The sequence below is a fragment of the Falco naumanni genome, chromosome 4 (genome assembly GCF_017639655.2).
Source record: "Falco naumanni isolate bFalNau1 chromosome 4, bFalNau1.pat, whole genome shotgun sequence".
Lineage (NCBI taxonomy): Eukaryota > Metazoa > Chordata > Aves > Falconiformes > Falconidae > Falco > Falco naumanni.
Window position 1 is genome coordinate 86,742,198 of NC_054057.1, and position 21,863 is coordinate 86,764,060.

Genomic DNA, 21,863 nt, shown 5'->3' on the forward strand with positions numbered 1-21,863 from the left:
GAAGAGCATCACTTGGAAACGTCTGGTGACTGTCTCAAAGGGCCATGTTTCTGTGGCAAGAGCCCAATGCCAGACATGTCAGTGCACACTTGTCATTGTTTGGTTTTTTTTCGGGAGGAGGGCTCCCTCCAGCCAGGTGCATTGCCCTCTCCTCTCCCAGCGCAGGGATGTACCTGCCAGCCTCCCTCGAGGTGGCTCAGCCCTGGGGGGAAATGTCAGTGGGACAGAGCAGACCCCCAGGGCAGCTGTCCCCAAAACACCTCGTGCCACATCCCAGGGCTCACCTGGAGCAGAGGCATCAGCCGTTCCCACCACGGGCTGAAATCCTGGTCCCAAAGCAGTTGAGGTTTGTGTCTGATCCAGCACAGCCAAGTGACAAGCCCCACCGAGGGCCAAACAGAGCAATATCAGCACAGCACCATGTGAGCTTGTCCATCCTCCCCCTCATCCCAAACCCAGCGGGTCCGAGCAGGATGGGACCCTGGATAACCAACCAGAGCATCCCAGGTGGTCACCCCAGCACCACAACCCAGCTCCTCCTCCAGAGACCTGCCCTCTGCCCACCACAGCAGGCAGGCAGGAGCCGCAGCCTGGGTGCTCTGGGATTTCCCAAAGTTTGTTATTACAAAGAAAGAAAGAAAAGGGCTCAAGGGATCAGAGGGGATGAAAAATGCTTTAGAAACATGGGAGATCATTTAACAGGTCACCTCCACAGTAGAGTTTGCCAAGCTGATAAAGGCGAGCAAACTTATTAAGGCGCACACAGCTTGATTTGAAACGGCTGCTCCCAAACAGCCAATTACTCCAGGCCGTTCCAATCCAATTAGGAAGGCTGTTTCCCTGATTACGGCGGTGTGTTTTACAAATACAGCACAACTCCTTGGGTTCAAAGAGCAATCCATAAAAGGGAACTCGGTAAGAGGCAAGCCAGCGCCTGCAGCCGGGGGAGGCAAACCCCCTCCCCATCCCTGGAGTTGCAGGTCTCCCTGTCCACAGGGATGTGGGTACCACAGGGGGGTGGGATGCCCAAGCCCCAGGCATGGTGACACTCACTGGAAGAGCCACCCTGTGACTGTCCCTAAAGCAGCACAGCCCCGCCAGCCAAGGAGATGGGGTCATTCCCCAAGCTGTGGTTCCCACCTGAAGCTGGGCCCTGGGGTCAGCCAGATAGGGATGCCACTGGGGCCTTTGTCAGTGCCACCCCTCTGTAGTCACCTCCAGGGTCTCAGCCAAGGCTACCCCTTGTCACTCAGCTCAGCTGTCCTGTGACATTAGCAAGCCTTTCCCCAGAGATCTGGCAAGCTTTGAGAAGTTTGTCCACTGGGTACTGAAAAAGAACCCCATCCTCAACATAATGCTGCTGGGAGTGGGGACCCCTGATCCTGCGAGTGGGGAGAGACACGTTTTACAGTGGGAGGAACCCAGACGGGACCATTGGGGCTTTACCCAAGCTCACCAGGGCCAGCCAAGCTGGGATGGATACAAGCACCAAGGAGGAATTATGAATTGTGTCTCCCTCTAATTGGGAGCTGCAGAGCAACAAACAGAACCGATCCTCTCCAGATCGGGTTTCCCATCACCTGGCACAAAGAAGACACCAACAAACTCATCACCACGCTCACACGGAGGATGAAAAATGATCCCACAAACTCCATCCTCAGTCCAAGAGGCTGTGCCGGGCTGCGGGGCAGGAAGGGCCAGTGCTGAGGCTGAGCCGCAGCTCCAGCGCCTTCACGACCATCCCAAAGCTCACCACAACCGCTCCAACGGGTTCGCTTCAAAATCCTGGCGCACGGCCACCTCTGGGGTGTAGCACAGCCCCTGTTATTAAAATGTGTGACAGCAGCTCAAGATGGAAAGTGAAGTTGTACATTCTCCATCTGAAACTCCGGGAGGAATTTCAAGCAGGGGAATGCAATTTCCAGCCTGGAGGAGAGCCAGCAGCACCAGGGCGAGATTTTTCTTAATATGGTTTTGCAAAACTTGAACACAGAAAATTGCCCGTAGCTATAGCAATACCAGCGAGCTGGAGACAGCCCCGCTCAAGGAGGAGGCGAGGCATTTGCACAACAAAAACACACCCCAACTCCAACAAGCCTGCTGTCCCCTGCCTCCCCTGGGACCTTCAGTCACCTTAGCTCCCCACTCCAACCCAGTATCCACTGGGATTTGGGGGCTGAGCCACGCAGAGGCTGTGCAAACCAGGGCAAAGCCACTCTCCTGCATGTCTTAGGAAGGGAGCAGCATCCCAGGAGCGAGGGTTTCGGCTCAGAAGTAATGCCCCCAGCAGCAGGCACAGGCAGCCACCTTGCAGAACTCCCCGTGTCCCTGTGGGGTGAGGTTGCACGGCATGATGCTCCTTCCCAAGCGACCAAACAGCGACACGGCATTTCACAGAAGGCAAAAGCCGGTGCCGGCAGCACCAAAGGGACAACATTTTCCCAGACCCTCAGTGCTTCAGGTCTCTGCTCCCTCCATCAGCCCAGGAGAGATGCAGGTTCAATAGCTCCTCGTTATTCTCCTAATGGCATCTCGGGGCAGCAGCCTCCTTGGCCACAGGGTCCCCAGCCACCCTTTGCCTCCGCACCAGCCCAGGGAGCACTGCCTGCTCACGGCAGCGCAGACGCAGCTGGCTCCTGGCCAGCTGGAGTTACAAAAGGAGCTTTCCCCCTATTTCTGCTTTTGATTTAAATAATCCCAATAAGGGGATAAAGCAGCCAAAACCCACTGATTTTTCTAAAGCTTCAATTTAAAAAATAATACACATGAAATGTGCGATTTTTATTAGAGTAGGCAGAACTGCAGAGTATCAGACACAGCCCTTTGCTAACCAAACCTCTGTCCCCAGGACTCCAGCCATTAACTTTGCCATCCAGAGTGCTCCGACGTCCTCTGCACAGCTTCCCAGCTCTGCCTTGGCCCCACTTTCCTTCTCATTTCCCATGCATGCACAAACTCGGGGCTGGCTGCAATTATTCCTTTATTGGTGCCCTCCTGGGCGAAGACGCAAGAGTGACAACAGCTTCACATCATCCTGGGAGTGAAAAATTACAGGGATGGGGGAGAGGCACAAAAGCAGCAAAGGTGCCTTTAAAAAAAAAAAAAATGTTTAATTTGGGGCTACCCAGTGTCTGATCACACAGGTCTGTGGGAACAGAGGGATACATGGTTAAATGTATGGGGCAGCAAGGCCATTTCCAGCTGAGGAAGTCCCCTTCTGAAGCAGCATGGTGAAGCCAGACAGTGAAATGACAGCTGTTTGCAGGTGGATGGATGATGGCTACAGCCAAAGCTGACAGCGTGGAGCCTGTCTGGCTGCAGCCCACAGATGGACCAGGACTTCCAGTGCAGTGCCCGGCACCCTGATGGGTGTCTCAAGGGACCTACAGCCCAAAAAGCCTGGGCACAACCTAGCTTCGGTGCTGTGGAAGTGGCAAAGTCCCTGTGGGTTTACCAGAGCCATGACCCAAGGGCGAGCCAGGGGCAGCTCTGTCTTTCCTGGGCAGGGGGGAGCAAGGTCTCAGACCCCAGTGTCAGCCCCTTGGTATCAGCCTCTCCATCACCCCCCTCATCCCCTGCAGTAATTTCTGCATCTTCACTACGTCAATCTGCACAACAATGGGTTGACTGACCAGCTGGGGTATTTGACAACTGCTTACCTGCTCTTTACAAGCTTAGTAACTCAGTGGAACCATAATTATATGTTCATTGCTGATCTCATTTAGAGTTAATTACATGCCAAATAGAAATCTCTCTAATGTGCTTGGAAGCATCCCAATAAAGGCTCTGAGCAGCCCATCAATATGTATGTGAACGCGGGTATTCATTCTGCCGGGTGTTTCACCACTCAGTGCTTATTTGCAGGTCTAAATCAATAGCATCATCCCATTTGGGATCGGTGGAGATGCGGGGTTAGTTCAGCTCCAGGGGAGGAAGCAAACATGGGGGAATCTCTCCTGGCCACAGTGGGTTAGACCCAACCCACAGCAGTGCCAGCACCTGGGTCAGCCCCAAATGCAGCTCCACCAGCAGCATGGCTAGGACAGGACCAGTTTGGCAGATAAACAGCATGCCACGCTGAAGTTCTTTTCTTTTTTAAAATGCATCTACAACAGGCTAGCAGCAGGGGCAGCACATGGTTTAATCCCGCTTTTTTAGCCTAAAAATGGAGCTGACTCCATTTGGGTCACAACCCCATTGCATTTCGCCAGACTGGGGGCTGTACCAAAGGCACTGGGACAGCACTGGTGTGGGACTGGGGAGCCTGGAAGGTGCACCAGCACCCCATGAAATGATGATGGCAAAGGAAGGACACCAGCCCCAAGCCTGCTCTCCCTGGCACCATGGTGCTAAACCCCCCAGAGAAAGCTGGGAGGGCTCCAGCCGAGCTCTCCCACACACCAGGCAGACAGGGCCAGCTCCGTGCTGTAAAAGACAGACACAGCTTGTCGCCTTGGAGGGCAGAGCTGGGGAATTATATCCTAAATGCTCACAAAATCAGCCGGTAAGTGCGCAGAGCTGTTCCCAATCAAGCAGCGAGCCGGCACAGCTGGGACGCATCCTCACTGCTCGCTTGCAGCGCACTGGCTTTCCCCGAGTCACAGCCGGCAAGCTCCCCGCCGCCGTGCCCAATCTCTGCGGGAACTTTTTCAAGCAAATCAGTTTACAAGTTTCCTCTTTTTCTTTTTTTTTTTCCCCCCCACAGAAAAAAAAAAGCGCCAAAAAAACCCAAACCCATTTAGGGGTAGGGGGTTGTTTTGCTTGTTCGCCTTTAAAAAATAATGTCACCAGGTGCAGATGGCTGCATTTACGAGTCTGTGAAGCTCTGGCATGCCCACTGCTAATTCCATGCACAGGTGGGGGGTAGCTTTCATTTGGCTCTGGTTCAGCCAAATATTCAGTGGCCAAAGGGAGAGGAAGGTGTGGGATTGAGAATTGGAACATCTGGAGCAGAGCTGAGCAGTAAGAAATGCAAAGCAAAGTTTGAAAGAAAATGTCTCAAATGCATGGAGGAGAAAAAGCAGAGTTCAAAGGGCTCCCTGCTGCCAGCAAGGAGGGAAGCAGGCTCCAAGTGTCCTTCTGTCATGCATTTGGTTGGGTTTTGGAAGCAGGAAAAAAAAAAAAAAAAACAAACACCACACACGTGGTGTTGGAGAGGGAGGCAAAGCCAACCACTGGATTAAACCCCAGCCAGCTGCGCCCCCAACTAAACCTGCTCCTCTGCTGCGGGCAACACAGATTCCAGAGCTTAATGCGATAAAACCTGAATTTCAGAAGTAGCAGAGGGATCAGACTGCCACTTTCTGTTGGAGTCCTGACTTTTAGCCCCTGCAAGATGGGAATGGGCCTGTTCCCTAGGCCAGCCCGGAGCTCTCCCTGCATCCCATGGTTGATGCTGGGCAGCCCCCTGCACAGTGCAGAGGCTGCAGGTCCCCCCGGCATCACACAGGCTCTGCTTCCCAAACAGCCCTGCCAACAAGTCACGTATAGGGATAATGCATTTTCTTTGTCTCTTTTCATTGTCTATTCCAGCTTAATTCTCCAAAACCCCTACGACAGCAAAATATTGCACCATTAAGAACAGCTAATGAACGGATAATGAATCGGGTAATGTACATAAGGAGCTAATAGTCTCATTCCCCCAAATAGTGACATGCATCATGTGCACTCATGAACTACAGCTGTCGGAATCAAAGCCCGAGCAGCCGGCAGGTCATGCTGGAGCTGTGCATGCCAAGCGTGCCATGACCCCACTTTCCGGGTGAAAAGCACCCACTTCCCAGCAAGACCTTGTGTCTCAGCCGGGAGTGAGGAGAAGCGAATGGAGCAGGGAGCACCGCTGCTGCCTGGAGCTCCCTGGTGCGAGGGCAGGGTCCGGCTCCGGCTGCCATGCCTCGCCCAACAGGCAAGGCCTGATCCTGCTCATCTCTCATCATCTGCGATGCACATGCTGAAGCAATTAGTGGGGAAAGGCTGGAAAGCCTCCAGGATGGGAGAGGATGCCGGGTACGCTGGCTGCAATACCTCCGGCACCAATAAACTGCAGGTGCTGGGGGATCGCCCACGCACCGCCACAGCACTGGGATCCTGCCTGCCCGTACGCTGCTCCTCCTGGCTCACACCCCGTGTGGAAAGCTTTGGGAGGAGGGGAAAGCCCCGTTTAGAGACAGAAGGCTCTCGGTGGTGAGGATCCCCTTTCCCGGGGACAGTAGGCATCTGGTTCCTATAGCACAGGCACCCACATGTGCTGTGTGACCCTCGGGCTCCATCCCCTCCCCGAGAGGGCAGGTCAGCTCTCTCCGGCTCTGTGGGGGAAGGAGCTGGAGCTCTGTCTGGAGCCTGGCCGACGACAGGAGCTTTCAGGCACATCACCCGGGCACTGACACGTCTGTGAGAGATGGAGCTGGGACCAAAGCTGCCAGTAACCTGAGGCTCATCAGCCCGAGAGCTCTGCTCCACAGGGACAGCTGCCCTGGGGGCCCTTGGAACCGCATCGCCTCTCACAGGCTTGTGGTACCCACCAGCATCCCATGCCTCAAACCTTCATTCCAATATTTAGGTGCTTGTGCTCCAGGGAGTCTCATCACTCCCCGTGCCACAGTGCCACGCACACCCGTGGGGGTCAGCTGCAGAGCAGCAGAAACCCCCAGCCCTGCCACATCCACCTGGGACCCTCTGCTTGTTCCTCCACCTCCCGCTAAGCACATCCCAACAGCACCAGCCTCTGCCTCGGTGGGAACTTCATGGATAAACCCCTGGAGAAGAGAGCCAGGAGCCCTTGGTGGAGGGAGCACAGGACCACGGAGGCTGGCTGCACTGCCATGGCGATGTACGCCCCTGCCTTGGGTCTCCCCCACCACCCGACCCACCTCCTGAGCACAGAGAAAAACAAGAGAGCCCATGAACCCAGAACACTGGCAACAGGTTTTAGGATCACATCTAGGGGTCAAACCCCAACAGACACCCACCCGTGCCACATGTCCCTCCTGTGCCAGGGCTTGAGTCCCCACCACAGTGCCAGAGGGGACCAGAGCAGCCCGGCACAGGGGACCAGTGTGTTTTCCAGGCACCTCCTCACACTGGGGGTCTCACACAGCCACAACCAGGCTTCAGCATCCCAGGCTGCTGGGATGAGGCTGGAGAGTGGGACAGAAAACAAGCCAAAGGCAGCCAGGGGGGCTTAGGTGTAGGGCTGCCTGCCTGCCTCCCCCTGCACAGGGACAGATCTGGGATGAGCCTGCTACCTGTGCCCTGACATTCCCACATCCCTCTCCCTCACATCATCCCCACCTTTAACTCTCGTGGCTTGTTGGAGCTCCTCAGAGCATCTTCCACCTCCCCAAAACTGCCAGGACTGCCCGACAGGGTGCTGGGGGGCACTTTGGTGCTGGCAGCTCCAGTGGTGTTCACCCACCCCATGCAGCACCAGATGCAGTGCTGGGTGGGACATGGGGCCAGGCCCCCCCAGCCCCTCTCCCACTGCCCCTTGCAGCAGGACCAGCCCACAGGACCCACCATCCCAGGGCTCATGTGAACACCCCGTGGTCATTTTTAACCTCAGATCTTTGGCATTATTAATAACATACATGTGGGTCTCCCTTTCCCTGTGGGATAACATCTGGGGGATATTCATCATGGCCACTGCGGGCTGCTGCCCCCCGCTCTCCCCACAGAGCAGGATGGGTCACATCTGAGCGCTGAGCTGCTTGATGTGGAGTCATTAGCATGCACAGACTTCCAGCCCAATTACTTGACATATGAAATCAAGATCCGTTGGCCTTATTGTTTGCATCTGGAGCGCTGCATCCACGCGCACATATTCCTCCTCCTCCCCTGCCCCCCCGGCTCGGCCGCGGCTGTGCCAGCATCGGCTTCATCTGGTTGTCGTTTACCACAGCTTGGCATATGGGAACATATCAAACATCATAAAATTAGCCCTACACAACAGCAATTATCCACAGCACCTTCGGAAAGGAGAAGATGCACTATTTCCCAGCCCTCCTTCCTCTGCCGGGCTGCGGGGAGAGGAGCTCACTGATTTCCCCCACCCCCCACACACCCCCCCGCAGTTCTCCCAAGAGAAGGTTTGCTCTCCCGGCAAGCACAGAGCAAGCCCAGGTGGATCACACCACAACCTGTTTGCAGCTCTAGTTTAGCAGGCAAGCCACTGCTGTTCTACAGACTGATGTTACACAAAGGAATAATTATGCTTCATTTCTACCCATTAGCACATTCGACAGCGTTGAGCTTGCTTTAAGTGGAAAAAAAAAAGAAAAATTGCATCAGAAATATTTGAGGTGCTGAAGTCAGCACGCAGGTGTCGGGGCTGATGCAGCACCAGGCAGCGTGCCAGCACCAGCCCAAGCAAAAAGCTCCTAATCCCGGCGATTACAGCCCATAAATGCGTGCGTGGCGATGGGGCTCACACCCAGGCAGCACCGGCCACCGCAGCAGGTGGGTTTGGCTTCGCCCCAGAGCCTCCCCGGGGGCTGTTAGTTAGGGGAGAGGGGGTTAATTCCTGCCACGTGTCTCCCACTGTGCTTTGCTCCTCTCAGGGCGCTGATGCTTTACCGGGGCCCCTGCTCTGCTGCAGGATGGGGACACAGGGTCTCTCTGGAGGAAGCCCCCGGTTCATGGCTGGGGAAGTGGTGAGGGTTGGCCATGGGCAGAGAGCTGGGATGGTCCTGGCTGCTGCAGGGGCATCGTCCCCACTCAGCATCATCCTGAGGGCAGAGGCGCTGGTGCCCCGGCCATGGCTCAGCCAGCATGCAGGAGGGTGCCCACCCAGCCCCATGGCCAGCAGAGAGCTGCAGCAGGGATGAAGGGCTGCCTTGGAGGCAGGCACCAAGCAGCAGAAGGAATTTGGGTTTCTTTTTTCCCCTGTAACCCATCTGTCCTTAATTTCTTTGGGGGTTTCACTCCAAATTCTTCAGATTCTATGGCAAATGCTTTGCAGTCCGCAGCTCAGCTCGCCTCAGCGGCTGGCCAGCTCAAAACTGCCTGCAACCAGAGGAGAGGGAAGGGAAAGGAAAAACACAACCCCACAAATTCACCAACAAATAACCCATGTCCCACCAGCATCACCAGTGGCAGCACAGAGGCACTGGGAGTCTTTACTGTGCCAGCCCATCCTTCTGTGCAGCAGAGGGGACACTGGATTTTGTGGCAGGGGACACCAGCCTGTGCACCAGCCCTGGTTCCAGCCCTTGTCTGTCCATCATTGTGTGCTGTGCTCCACACACAGAGCAGGGTCCTGAGCTCCTGCACATTTTTGCCAACGGCTGGACCAAGCGGTGCCAGTCCTGCCTGGGAAGCACAGGCATGGCCACGCTTTTGCTGTACATCCCCTCCCCTCCTGCAGACCACAGCGCCAGGAGGAGATATCTGCCTCGCCAGAGCTTTGGTGGGAGGTGTTTCCATTTGCTCTTATCATTTGTAGCAACAAATCACTTGGTTTGCCCTAATTTTGCAATTACAAGACTCTGGGCTACAAGCAAATGCAAATGGCTCAGACTGGGGAGCAAAAGAGTGTCCCCACACAGAGCAGCAGCGTGGTATGACATACACCACAGTCACTAATTAGCTGCTAATTTTACAGACTTCTTTACGGTTTGCAGTCATTTAACCCGTCTCATGGCCTGAGCCCTGCAGCCAGAGCTCTCAGCAGTGCTGGCGGTGGAGCAGGACCCCCAGTGCCAGCCCCAGCCCAGGATGCTGGGACAGCCTGGGAAGCATCGGGAGGCACCCACAGCCTGGCTGAGGCCAAGCTCAAGCCAGTCACAGCTCCCCTTGGGACACCAGGATCCGAAATACCTCCCCTCTGCTGTCGTGCAAAGCAGAAGTTCAGATCCGGCACAGTATCAGGTAAAACCAGTCCCGCTCCAACACTGACCTGCACAAGCCCACCTACAGGTTCAGTTTGGGTCCAGTTCTGAAGATTTAAGCAGTGCCTTGGATTGACACAAGCTGTCTGCGAGGGCACATCTCCTCCCCAGAGACTACATCCAAGCCACAGGTTTGATAAGCATCAGGATATGGCTCCGGCCCCAAATGGAGAAATTAAATGAATACTTTGCATATTTTGGTGACTCACGCACGTGAGCAGCTGTAATTGAAGACACGATCCATCTCGCCCTTCAGCATGTATCGGCAAATTACAGCCTTTCGTTATTTCCCCCAGTGTAACCTGCACAGAGGCGCCCACATCACACTCGCCCCTTACATGGAGCTCAGCTCCCAACGAATCCCACAGAAACCAGAAACCCTCCAGGCTCATCTTTGCCCATCGTGCAAACACCGCTGCTGAGAAAGCCCGGCACACAGCGGGGTGGCTGCCCTGGCTCCAGCCTGGTCCCTCGGCACAGGGATGTGCCGCACAGGGCTCTGCAGCGCACGGAGCGCTGCCCTGGGGACCCCGGGTACGCAGCAATACGCGGCCACTGGGGTTTTCTTTTCCCCCCACAAATACCGTACCTCCAGGTTAAACTGGAGCAAGGCAGGCAGCAAAAAAATAATAAAATAAAATAAATGCCCAGCAGGGCTGCAGCCCTGTCCTGTCCATGTGGCACAAGGGCCCCACAGTGACCAGGCTTTGCCAGGAGCATCCTTCAGCCCCGGGGAGCCCAAGATGTGTCCCACAGGCAGGGTGGGCTGCACCAACCACCACGCTCTGGAGAAACCCCCCCTCACAAAGAGCCCGAGGGACTAGACCAGCTACTTTCCCATGGGATACCCAGCTGAGAGCCGCAGCTCCCTCCTTAAGGGCTTCCAGCTCTCCTGGCAGCTCATCACCATCCGCATGGGTCCCACCAGGGACAGGCACAAGCTCCAGTAATGAAGTTTCCTGGCAAAGACCGGCTTAGGCTCACAGCTCACTGGAAGACTCGTGCGCCCACAAAACAAGGTGCTCATTAGGGGTTGCTGGTGTGTTCAGGGCAGGGAGTGCGGGACCCCTGCTGAGCAGCACCCCCAGATCCACCACCCAAACTGGGGGCTCCACACTGTGGCTCCCACCCCACAGCCAGCATCCCACCCTGATGTTTACTAGCATTTATGCGACATCTATTGTTCAATTTTTTAAATACACAATAAAGCGCAGAAGATGAGGACGCAGCTCAGAGCTGACATTTAAGTTGGGTCTTGGGGGACTTGCTGTGTTCAGCTGAAGCACCCACTCACCAAACGGGGCCACCAGGCAGAGGGTTTGCTCCTGCTGACTCCAACAGTCCTTACCTGGAGGATTTTGAGCTCAACTGCATTGGCAGAGGCCCCCAGGCAGCCCCTGCCTCAACCTCAGCTCAGCTCATTCTAGGAGGAGCTGGGGCTGGCTGCTCCCTCCTTTAAGCCCTTCTCTGAGCAATGCCTGAGCCAGGTGGAGCAGCTCAGCCCCATTAGTGTCCCCAGACCCAGCCCAGCCCAGCTCCCCACTGCACCGCCTACTCGCCCATCAGCTGTGCAGGCAGGATCAGGCCCCCTGGTGCCCCATCTGTGCTGGGCTCCCAGCAGCCAGGACCCCGCCGGCTCCAGCATGGGTCCATGCACCGGTGAGCCAGGCACATGCTGGGGCAATGCCTCCAGCTCTGCAGAGCCAAGGGACAAGCAGGGCTGAGCTCTCTGTGCCCATCAGCCCCGTCTGGGCTGGGGAAGGACGTATTTGCCCATTGCTCACACTGAGGCTAATTATCAGCAGGTCATTAATGACAGTGAGTTTTAAAGAGCCAGGAAGGTGATGAACTGGCCTTGTGAACCCTGAGGAACAGATAAAGATAAGAGCTTTTTGGCAGTGCAGTAGAGGAGGGTGTCTCAGAGGCACGCCAGGAATCATGGCTGAGGCCAAGCCCAGTGGTGGCACTGGCCGAGCCTCCGGCTCCCATCCCACAGCACTGCGGGGTGACAGGACAACCCGGACCAGCTCCAAGGGGGCTGCCAGTGCCTGCCTCGCTTCGTGGGTGAGCTGGGGGACAGGGAGGCTCAGATCCCCCGGGTACTGGACAACCAGGAGGTTCAAAGCTCTTTGAGTACCAAACCTGCAATCCCTCCGTGCCTGCTTCCATCCGAGCCCCATCCAAGCTGGAGGGCGCAGGGAGCCGGTGCCCACCCATCTCCCCTGCATCCTGCCAGGGCGGCCATGCCCGGTGGTTGCCATCCCTCTGTTGCGCATGGGCTGGGCAGGAAAAGCAGACAATCTCCAGTATTGCATCTTAGAAGCCATCCGTTAAATGAGCTATTTTAATTAAGTGCAATCTAAGTTATGTGGTAATGTCAGGAGAGATGATAGGAAACACTCCCTTGGCCTAGCTGGCGGCGGAGGATGTATCTCATGAGCTTCATCAGCCTGTGACCCACCACCGACCTCTCCCCACACGCACACTTGTGCACGCTTGCACCCACGAACCCTGCTCCCTTCTAGTAGGATTTCCCAGGAAAAGAGCATGCCGCCCCAGTTTTGTCCTGCCATCCAGGATGGGTGGGTGGAAAGCCCCGCGGCCGGGGTTAGCTCGTCCGGACAGACACAGGGAGCTGCAGCGTATCCCCTCCCCAGATGGACAGATGGACATGGGCTGTGGCTGGGAGAGGCAGCACCTCCTGCCCGTGTTACATCCCTGTCAGAGCCTCGATGTTTCACCTGCTGGAGCCAGCGGTTTGAATTAATCCGAGATGAATTAGTTTGATCTCCGCGTTTGAATTTTATGCCTATGAGATTTTTTTTTAAAGCACGGAGAAGTTAGTTTCCAGCAGAGCTGTCATGCTGCTGGCAGGCACAGTCGTGGCCATAAAATACCAGCCCCGACTCAAGACGTCAGAGGGGAACAAAGATAGACTGTGATGCGGAAAAGATGCACGCATTTAAAATAATCTCCAAAGAATGCGGCACAGCCCTGAAGACACATGTCCCCAGCATCTCTCCCGAGCCGATCTTTTCCTCTTTAAATAGACTGCACCACTTATTCCCTCCTGATGGCCTTCCAGTCTTCATTTTGCATCTCATAACAATGCAGTTCAAAATCACCGTACCCTGCCGGCCCCTCCGGCAGACACCGCGCCGGGTGCCACTTGCCAAGCGTGCGGGCTCCTCGGAGGTAGCCCTCGCGTCGCCGCCACGGGGACCCGCAGTGACAGCCCGCAGCCCCGCAGAAAACGTGGCTCTTGCAGAAATTCTTGGCAATCCTCCCACAGCTTCCCTACTCCCGAAATTAAAGGATTGAGCCACAGCAACCCCTCCATCTAAATTAAAACGAGTTATATTTACTGTTCACGCTAATTGAATTATATGAACTCCAGGCTGGATGATAAGCAGAGTCGTCTCTTACAGTTCCTGGTCTTAATATGTTCAGCATTCAGACAAATGCACGCCAGCGTGCCAGTGTGTTCAAAGCAGAGGAATTTGGTCCTGGGCTGTTTTCATCCTGCCCTGACAAAGTTGGCTGGGAACCCAGGGGGTTTTGGGGGTTGCGGTGTGAAAGCGCTGGTGAGTCCAGTGCAAACGTTGCATTTCTTCTTCTAGCACCAGGGAGCAGAAACCTGGCCGGGGTGGCATGGGCAGTGCTGGATGGGGATGGCAGCGCTGAAGTGGGCTTGGGGCGGTACTGGTGCTGTGTAGGCACTGAGCAGGGGGTGGTACCAGGGGTGGGAGCAGCTTCTCATCCCAGTCCCTATCCCACATCTCTGCAGGGCTGCAGTAGGGCAACATCCAGCCTCACCCTCCTGCTGCTGCAGGGCCCGGTCCCCGCGGTGCTGTCCCCACTGCCCCCCACCCCAGGCGGGTGCACAGCCAGGCAAGGGGAGGCACGGGGCAGAGCACTGTGAAGCCACAGGACAGAGATATCAGTGGAGAACGTGCCAGCCACCCTAACGCCATCAAGATGAGCTTAATTCAAAAAACTCAGGCAGGAGGCTTCAATAAGACCAAAGGACCCTGCCAAGAGTCACACTTCCTATATTGAGGTGCATAAAAGCTGGACATGTAAGACATGAAGAAAGTACTGTCAGGGTAAGCCAGTGCCAGCCAGCAAATATATAACAGTGGGAACATGAAATATTAATCACTGGTGCATAAAACAATAGAAAAAAACTGATTTTGAGGCAGCCATCAATCCTCACTCAGCAGGGAACATCAAGAGACGCTAATACCATACAGGTTTGGCTTAAATATTTGCCTTCCTTAATGCTCATGCAAGAAGCATTTGCTTTGAAGTTGAAAATAGACTGTAAATGTCTTTTGTATGAGATGAAACATGATAAGACATGAAACCAGGAGGCTAAACTGTAGTTAATCACGGTGGTTTTACAAGCAACAAATCACTATTGTAGACAGTAAAGTGTAACGCTTAAAAGCACACGCCACGAGGATCTCGGAGAGAAGAGCCCCAGCCGGGCATTACCCACCACTGGTGGCTTTTCAGGTCATGGCCCACTGGGGCAGCCATGGGAGCAGCCATGGCACTGGACTGATGCTAGCAGAGGGCTGGACCGATGCTGGCACAGGGCTGGACTGATGCTGGCACAGGGCTGGACCGGTGCTGGCGCAGGGCTGGACTGGTGCTTGCAGGCTGAACCGCTGCCAGCACAGCCTGGAGCAGCTTTCCCTGATAGGCCCTTTCCCCAGGTCCATGGGGGTAATGTGTTTTGGGGGAGGCTCATCCAGCTCGGGGAGGGCAGGAGTGCTGTGGGCATCACCGCACCGACACCACCGTTTCTGAGGCTGGCACCGGCTCTGCCTGCACCCACGGCACGGGATGGGGTTTTGGCTGGGGATGGTAAGTCCCACCCAGGCAGACTCTGGGAGAGCCACACAGGGAAGCCAACGCTGAAAACTTGGGATGCACTTGGGGCTGAGGATGGAGCCCATGGTGGACATGGCTCTCGGGCATGGGAAGGGCAGCACCGCCACCAGCCCCCATCGTGTCCTGGTGTAGCTGGCAGCCGCTGCCGAGCACAGGAGTGTGCCTGCACTGCAACACACGCAGCCGGCCCAGCACTGCTATCTCCTGTATCAAAAATGAAGCTCATGATTAGAAGTGATGTGCACTTGAGAGCATGAGATAAGACCCCAAAGCAAACATATAAGTATGACTGATTAACAAATAAACCCTCACTAATTGCCTTAAAAATTCAGATCTCAACAGCAGGGGAAGGAAAAAAAAAAAAAAGATTAAAATTTTCCTTGGGCTAAACATTTTTCCGGCACGCTCAGACTCGTTCTGAATGGTTCCAGTCATTATCTCTCTAATTAATGCACACTGCAAACCAAAAACAAATTTCCTCACCTCGTGGCTCTGGGAGGTTCAGCTGAATTCAACAAACCTCAGGAACGAGGTCAGGGATTGCCCGGTGAGCAGCGTCTCGGTGTGGGATGCTGACTGGAATAGGGAGAGATGAAGTTATTATCGGTGAATGAAGTGGAATAAGCCTTTAATTTTCTCCAGGTGTTTCTGGATGCGCTGAGGGACAGGTGAGCTCCCTGGGACAGAGCAGGTGAGCCGGGCGATGGGGAGGCATCCTGCTTCCTGACAGCGTTCCCATGTCGGGGAAATCAGGGGGGTGTAGCGTTTTTTTAATTACCATCACTTTATTCTCTGTAATGGACACAAACCAGCTCCGGCTCTTCCTGCACTTCCACAGCCCCAGCAGGAATTCAGAGAATCCCTTTTAAGCAAACCGATGCTCCAGAGCCCGCCACCGGGATGGGACCCTGGCACGGCTCGGAGCCACAGGCAACCATTTGCCAGGACCGTACTGCACAAGAGCACCCCAAATCAAGCTGTGCTCCCTGCCCCAAGGGATGCCCCAATGTGTACAACCCCAAAAGCGCTGCTCTGGGGTCTCGGTGCATGTTTACACCCAGGTGCATCCTCCTGTCCTCGGCGTGCCACCATGCCCGCAGCCCTGCCGGCATGAGGAAGCCCTCGGGCTCCGCTGGAGTGGGAAAAAACTGTTGCTCAAAGGGTAAAACTAAATAAACCAACACAAAGAGAAAAGACAGAGCCACCCCTGCGAGGCCAGGCAGCCTACTTGAAACACAAGGGAAAATTTCAGGTGAAAGCAGCCAGTGCAGGCAGAGGACTGCCCGGCCAGCCGGCTCGCTCCTCCCAAAACGTTGGCTCCAAGGAATAAGAGTAATTAGAGCTTCCTAATGCCTCCAGGTCATTTTCTTTTTCCTTGCGTAACGTAATTTCTATAGGGCTTGTCGTCTTTATTAGGAGAATTAATCTAAATCTCGCTGTGCTCTGGCTGCTTTGCCGTCCGCTGGAGCTATCCGGAGAAGGGTCAAAGAGGCAGGTCCTTTTTATGGCATGCAAATAAAAAAATTAAAAAAAATTAAGAAGGGAGGTCAGCTGGAGGCTACGGCGGAGGAAATTAATGATTTTTTAAACAACCAGGGAAGTTTGTGTTGGCCTGGTAACGTAATTCAATTTCTGTCATTAAACCCGTGTCACTGATATGGGGCCGCTTTTGCTCAACTAAGCAAAATCCTCTTATTAAGCCAGAATTGTCATTATTGTAATAATAAAGTAAGGACAAACGGCAGCAAACGGCAGCAGGGAGGGACCGGCTGCAGCCCAGCGGAGTCGACAGGGATGCCTGGTGCTGCAGAGCAGGTTTCCTCCCACCCTGAGCACCCACAGTGCCCGGGGAAGGACGAGGGACCCTGCGGTGCCAGGGGTGCTCAGCGGAGCTGGGAAGGGGCAGGGATGAGATCTGCTCTGCAGGGTCACATCCTGGGTCCTCAGCACCAGGCACTGCCTGGAGCCATCCAGCTTCAGGTCTTTAGTACCCCTGCCAAAATCCCGGCTCCGGATGATTTCCAGGAACACGTCCCATCCCTATTTAAACCATCCTGAGGTTTTTCGGCTCCGGGTGATTTCCTTTCTCGTTGCTGCACGGGTGGATGCCCAGCAAGGCGCGGCCACTGCCATGCCCACACCAGCAGCATCCTTCCCTCCCTGCAGCGCCGGGAAAGGGCTGGGAAAAGCACGTGCACCCTCCCGTGCCTGCATCCACGAACTGCAAGGCAGCGTGGCCGGGTCCCCCGTGGCGCACGGTGCTGGGCAGCCCACCATTGGGGGGAATCACCACCGTCCCCTCACCGCTGCCACCCCTGAGGAGGTTTCCATCCACTGCAGCATCTCAGGGGACACCACCCCAAAGCACCTTCTCCTTGCCAGGGCCACCGGCGAGGGGCAGTCGGTGTCCCAGGGACGGATGGATGGATGCTCTGGGGTGGGAAGCAAAGGGGCAGCTCCTGGCCCCGGGGCTCACCTGGAGGTCACTGGATCCGGGGCAAAAGCAGCAGATCAGAGGATTAATCGGTTGAAAAGCAGCTTGAACCTTCAGGCTGGAACCTGATTAGTAATTAGAGCTGGAGGTTGGCCCGCACAGGGAAGGTGGCAAGGGTGACAGCGTGGGGCACAAGCCAGCACCAGGGTGGGAGGGAGATGTGGTGCCAGCTCCTGTGCTCCAAGGTGGACTTTACCTCCTTGCAGGAGGGATCTGGAGTCAGGCAAAGCCTAGCGCAAGTCTCCAGCCTCCACAAACCCAGTATCCAACTCTGGTGGGGTAAGAGACCCTTGCGAAGCACAGAGGGTTGTAGCTTCCAGTCCTGCAGGCAGTTTTGTGCGGGGAAACTAGTGAGGCACTGCTAAAACTCAGGTTCTTCTGCCCAGAAAATCCTGCCAGCCCAGAAGGTACCAAGAACATGCTATGAAGCATGCTAAAACCAGCTTCAGTTGGGCAAAAATGCTAACTGGAGAGAACAGGAAACCTTCCCCCATTAAATTTCTGACCCCAGGAATGTCTGAGGGCCTCCAGTGCATCAGCATCCTCCTTTCACACAGCAAAACCTGGGGTAACATTAACAGATACAGGATCTGTTCACAGATCACACACACTGGCCCAGGCTAACCCTTTGGGTTGCCAGACCATGGTGGGTGCATGACAGCATGTCCACACCTTGGGTCTGCAGCTGGGGACAGACTGCAGATGCAACCTGCTCCCAGCCTCCTGGCCAGGGCTCTGTGCCTGCCTCGCACGCATCCCACCACCGGCACTGCCTCCCCATCCCTGCAACCAACACCGGGCAAACCCAGCAGAGCAGGAATCCCACGGCAGACACACCAGGGTACCATCACCAGTGCTTTTTAAAAGAGATTATTTCTCCAACACAGTGAATCAGTGCTTCATTTTCAGTATTGGAACAGGTACAAGAGCAGCAGTGAGCTTCAGGTAACAAGCCGGCACATTGCACTTTTTATCGGTGCCCTCCCAACAGCAGGACTGAGGCAAAATGCACGTAGATAAAAGCCTCTAACGTGCCCCTGAGCGCAGCTGCCCCATGACAGCACCAGCAGTGCAGCCCCCCAAACCACCCACGTGTTCCACCAGAGCTGCACCTCCGCACCCAGGGGTCAGCACAAGGGTCTGTGGTCTTCAAAAAACCTTGTGTATTGGTTTCAGAGGAGGATTTGACCTCTGGGACAGGGAGGGAAGGCAACGAATCAGATGCTGAATTAAGGAGAAATCAGCGTCGCAGCCCTTCCAAGCAGAGAGGGAAGGAAGACGTGATTCCTAAAGCCTGAGTTGTGCAAAGTGCAGCCCATGAGCCCGATTCTGGCCTTCCCTGCACCAGGGCACAGCAAGGAAGAACCATTAGTGCTGCTGGAGTCTGTAGCACAGTGATACATCTGGTGTAAGGCCAAGTCAGAATCAAGCCCAGAGGACAGGGGAAATCTAGAACCGCCTCTACTGTGTGCAAAATGCGTAAAGGGTAAATACCTGTGTGCTATCTAGCGAGATCATAAAATCATCTTTGCCCTAGCACCCTGGAAGGGTTTATATAGGGCAATTCATACCATGATCCCAGCCCAGAATAGCAGCAGGGATTAACCCAGACTCTGACCTCGGCTAATCCAGCACTGCTCCCTGCAAGTGCCAGCAGAGCGACCCTAGATCACCTCGGTGCCACATCAGCACTGGGCCCCTCCTGGCTGTGTATCTGCAGAGTGTCCTGCCCTGGCTGAAGGCAGCAGCCAACCCACCCCAGGGCCCAGCAGAGGCAGGACTGCAGGCACACAGGCTGCTTTTAACAGCCAGAACCAAAAGGACTTGGCAGTAGATGCTGCCAGTAGAGGCGAGGATGCTGGGGAGAACAGAGGGGCTAAGGGTGGGTAAACGCAGAGCTGCAGCCCTTGCATCACCCCAATTCGTGTGGAACACCCTCAGGCACAGGTCATACAACCTGCCAGCCGGCAAGCACAGAGCTTCAGCAGCTCCATTTTCCCCTCGCCTCTCCCGTTGCTCCCCCCAGAACCCCAAATCGCAGCAGCCCCAAGAGGGAACCAGGCCAGGGACACCAGAAGCTTCTTTGGAGTTCCTCTTGCTTGTGGTGCCCCCTTGACTGCTGATGCACGCCGAGGTGTGAATGCAGGATCAGCCCAAGAGCAGCGTGTCAGTAGAGCAGCTCGCTTACTTCTCCGTCAGGTTCCTGCCTGTTTTGCCTGAGAGAGGGAGTCAAAATCAGGGCTTGTGCTTCTTGCTCCAGAGCCATCAGCTCCTTCTATATGGTTATTTCGCTCTGCACCGCTCACATCTCACAGCCATTGCAGTCCAACCAGCGGAACAGCAAGTGTGGCCAGAGTGCTGCCCCAAACTTGGCTTCCCAAAGCCTTTTTCTGACTTGGGGGAAGTCAAGAGCAGGATAACCACAGCAGCAAGAAGCCCTGCCCTTCCCCCCAGCCCCACTCCCAGCTGACGGCCCAGGGAGCGAGCCAGCGAATGCCCCCAGCCCCATCTGGGCCAGGCAGGAGCTCCCTGCCCTCACTTTTCACCCCCAGCAGAACCCCCCCAGCGCTCAGCTGCCCTGCAGGCACGCAGAGACCTGCGGCCGCATCCAGGCGCTCCAGCACACTTGGTGAGAAGCCAGGGAGCCCCTGCCGAGCTGGCAGCTGAGCAGGCTGATGCACGGAGAGTTATTTAGGGTACAACGGCAGCGCAGCGCAGGCGGCATGGCCTGGCTGTCCGCCGCTTCTCCAAAAATAATTATGTGGGCTGAAACAGCTGCCAAACAGCAGCCTGTACCTTTCGGGAGGAACTTCAGCGAGCTGCTGAATATTCAGAAGCGGGACTGGCCCCTCTTTGGCCCATCGTTGAGGAATTCGTGGCCGAGCCCGTTGCCACACTTGCCGCAAGACACCTGGAAATGCAAGGAGAGGGTTCGAGAGCAAGCAGCCTTTCCCCGGCAGCTCAGCACCACGGAGCCGCTCGCTCATCCCCTGCCTTGCAGCGGGACTGGGGGGACAACTGGGAAAAAGGTAAAACTCGTGGGTTCAGAACAATTTACAAATGGAAAGAAAATAAAATGTAACAACAACAATTACAGTGAAAAAGGAGAAGAATAAAATCCAAAAGGAAAAAATTAGACAAATAAGTGATGCATGATACAATTGCTCACCCCCCAGCCTGCTGCCCAGGCAGCTGTTGGCCCCCCCAGCCAACTCCCCCTGGTTTTTATATTCAGGATAACGTCCTGTGGTACAGCATATCCCTTTGGCTAGCTCAGGTCAGCTGTCCTGGCTGTGTCCCCCGCAATTTCTTGTGCCCCTCCAGCCTTTGCACTGGCAGGGCCCAAGAAATTGAAAAGTCCTTGACTTATAAACACTATTTACCGACAAACAAAACATCAGTGTGGGATCGACATTACTCTCATCCTAAATCCAAAGCACAGCATCGTGCCAGCTGCGGGAAAGAAAATGAGCTCTATCCCAGCCGAAACCAGGGCACAGGCTCATGAAGAAAAGCCTGTGGAGTTTGAGGGGGTCGGTTTTTCTTGGCTGCTTCTCAAAGGTTTCAGAATCGTCACCTTCAGAGCCCCCGGGCGCTCCTCGTACTTGGCCACGCTGTCCTCGTGGATGGTCTGGGTGAAGGCCGGCCACGGGGACGAGTGCTCGTACTTGGCGTGGCTGGAGAACAGCTCGTGGCCGCACATGGCGCAGACGTAGATGCCTGGGGAGGGGAAGGGTCAGTGTGGGGCAGCCCCCAGCCCCTCAGCTCCTGGCAGCGTGGCACAGGATCAGGGCAGCCGGGGGGACACACATACGCCAGCAGGGTGACAAGGGACACCCACACTGGACTTTGCCTGCGTGGGCCCCTGCCAGCTGCTGCTGCCAGACCCCGGGGCCAGGCTGGGCAGTGGGAGCTCTTGGGGCGCGGGGTGGGACCACATCCCCTACAGGGCTCACCTACAGCCCAGCCCCGCAGGGCACGGTCCCTATAGGGACCCCCACCCCAGCCCCAACTCTAAAATCAGGATCCCCCTCTCCCTGTGAGAGGGATCCCCAAACAAGGACCGTGGCGCTGGGACCCCCAGCCCCGTCCCCACGAGTGGAGGATGCCCCATAGTGAAAGCCCCCTCCCCAGCCCCCCCCCCCCCCCCCCCGCCGCGGGGAATTCAGCCATTTCGGGGACCGCGCCCCACCCGCCCCACGGCGGGGATCCCGCAGCCGCACGGGTGCCCCCCCAGCGCCCCCGGCCTCGCTCACCCGGCTGGAAGTGGTCCTTGAACACCTCGCTCCGCAGGAACGAGCAGAACGACATGGCTGCGCCCGCCGCCCCGTCCCGGTTCCGCTCGGCTCGGCCCGGCCCGGCCCCGCCCCTCTCCCGCCCCGCCCTGCCCCGCCCCCCGGGCCCGGGCCCGGGCCCGCCCCCTGGCCCGTCGCAGCACCGCCCCGCGGCCGGCAGGGGGCGCTGTGTGGCAGGCGGTACCGGGTGGGGCTCCCGGTACCGGGGGGCGGTCCGGTACCGGGGACAGGCGGGGGGGTCCGGTACCAAGGAGGGGGTCCCGGCACGAGGAGGATGTGCCAGTATCGGTG

The 21,863-nt window shown here is 56.1% G+C and overlaps 1 protein-coding gene across 1 annotated transcript; it reads right to left on the reverse strand.

The window, feature by feature from the left end:
• Positions 1-18,159: 18,159 nt before the first annotated feature.
• Positions 18,160-21,641, reverse strand: MSRB1 (methionine sulfoxide reductase B1). The gene is made up of 4 exons (XM_040592818.1): positions 21,534-21,641; positions 20,855-20,997; positions 20,074-20,188; positions 18,160-19,493 (listed from the first exon to the last, which is right to left on the reverse strand). Exons 1-4 carry the CDS (start codon positions 21,586-21,588, stop codon positions 19,462-19,464), a joined length of 345 nt encoding a protein of 114 aa, XP_040448752.1. The 5' UTR covers positions 21,589-21,641; the 3' UTR covers positions 18,160-19,461.
• Positions 21,642-21,863: the final 222 nt, after the last annotated feature.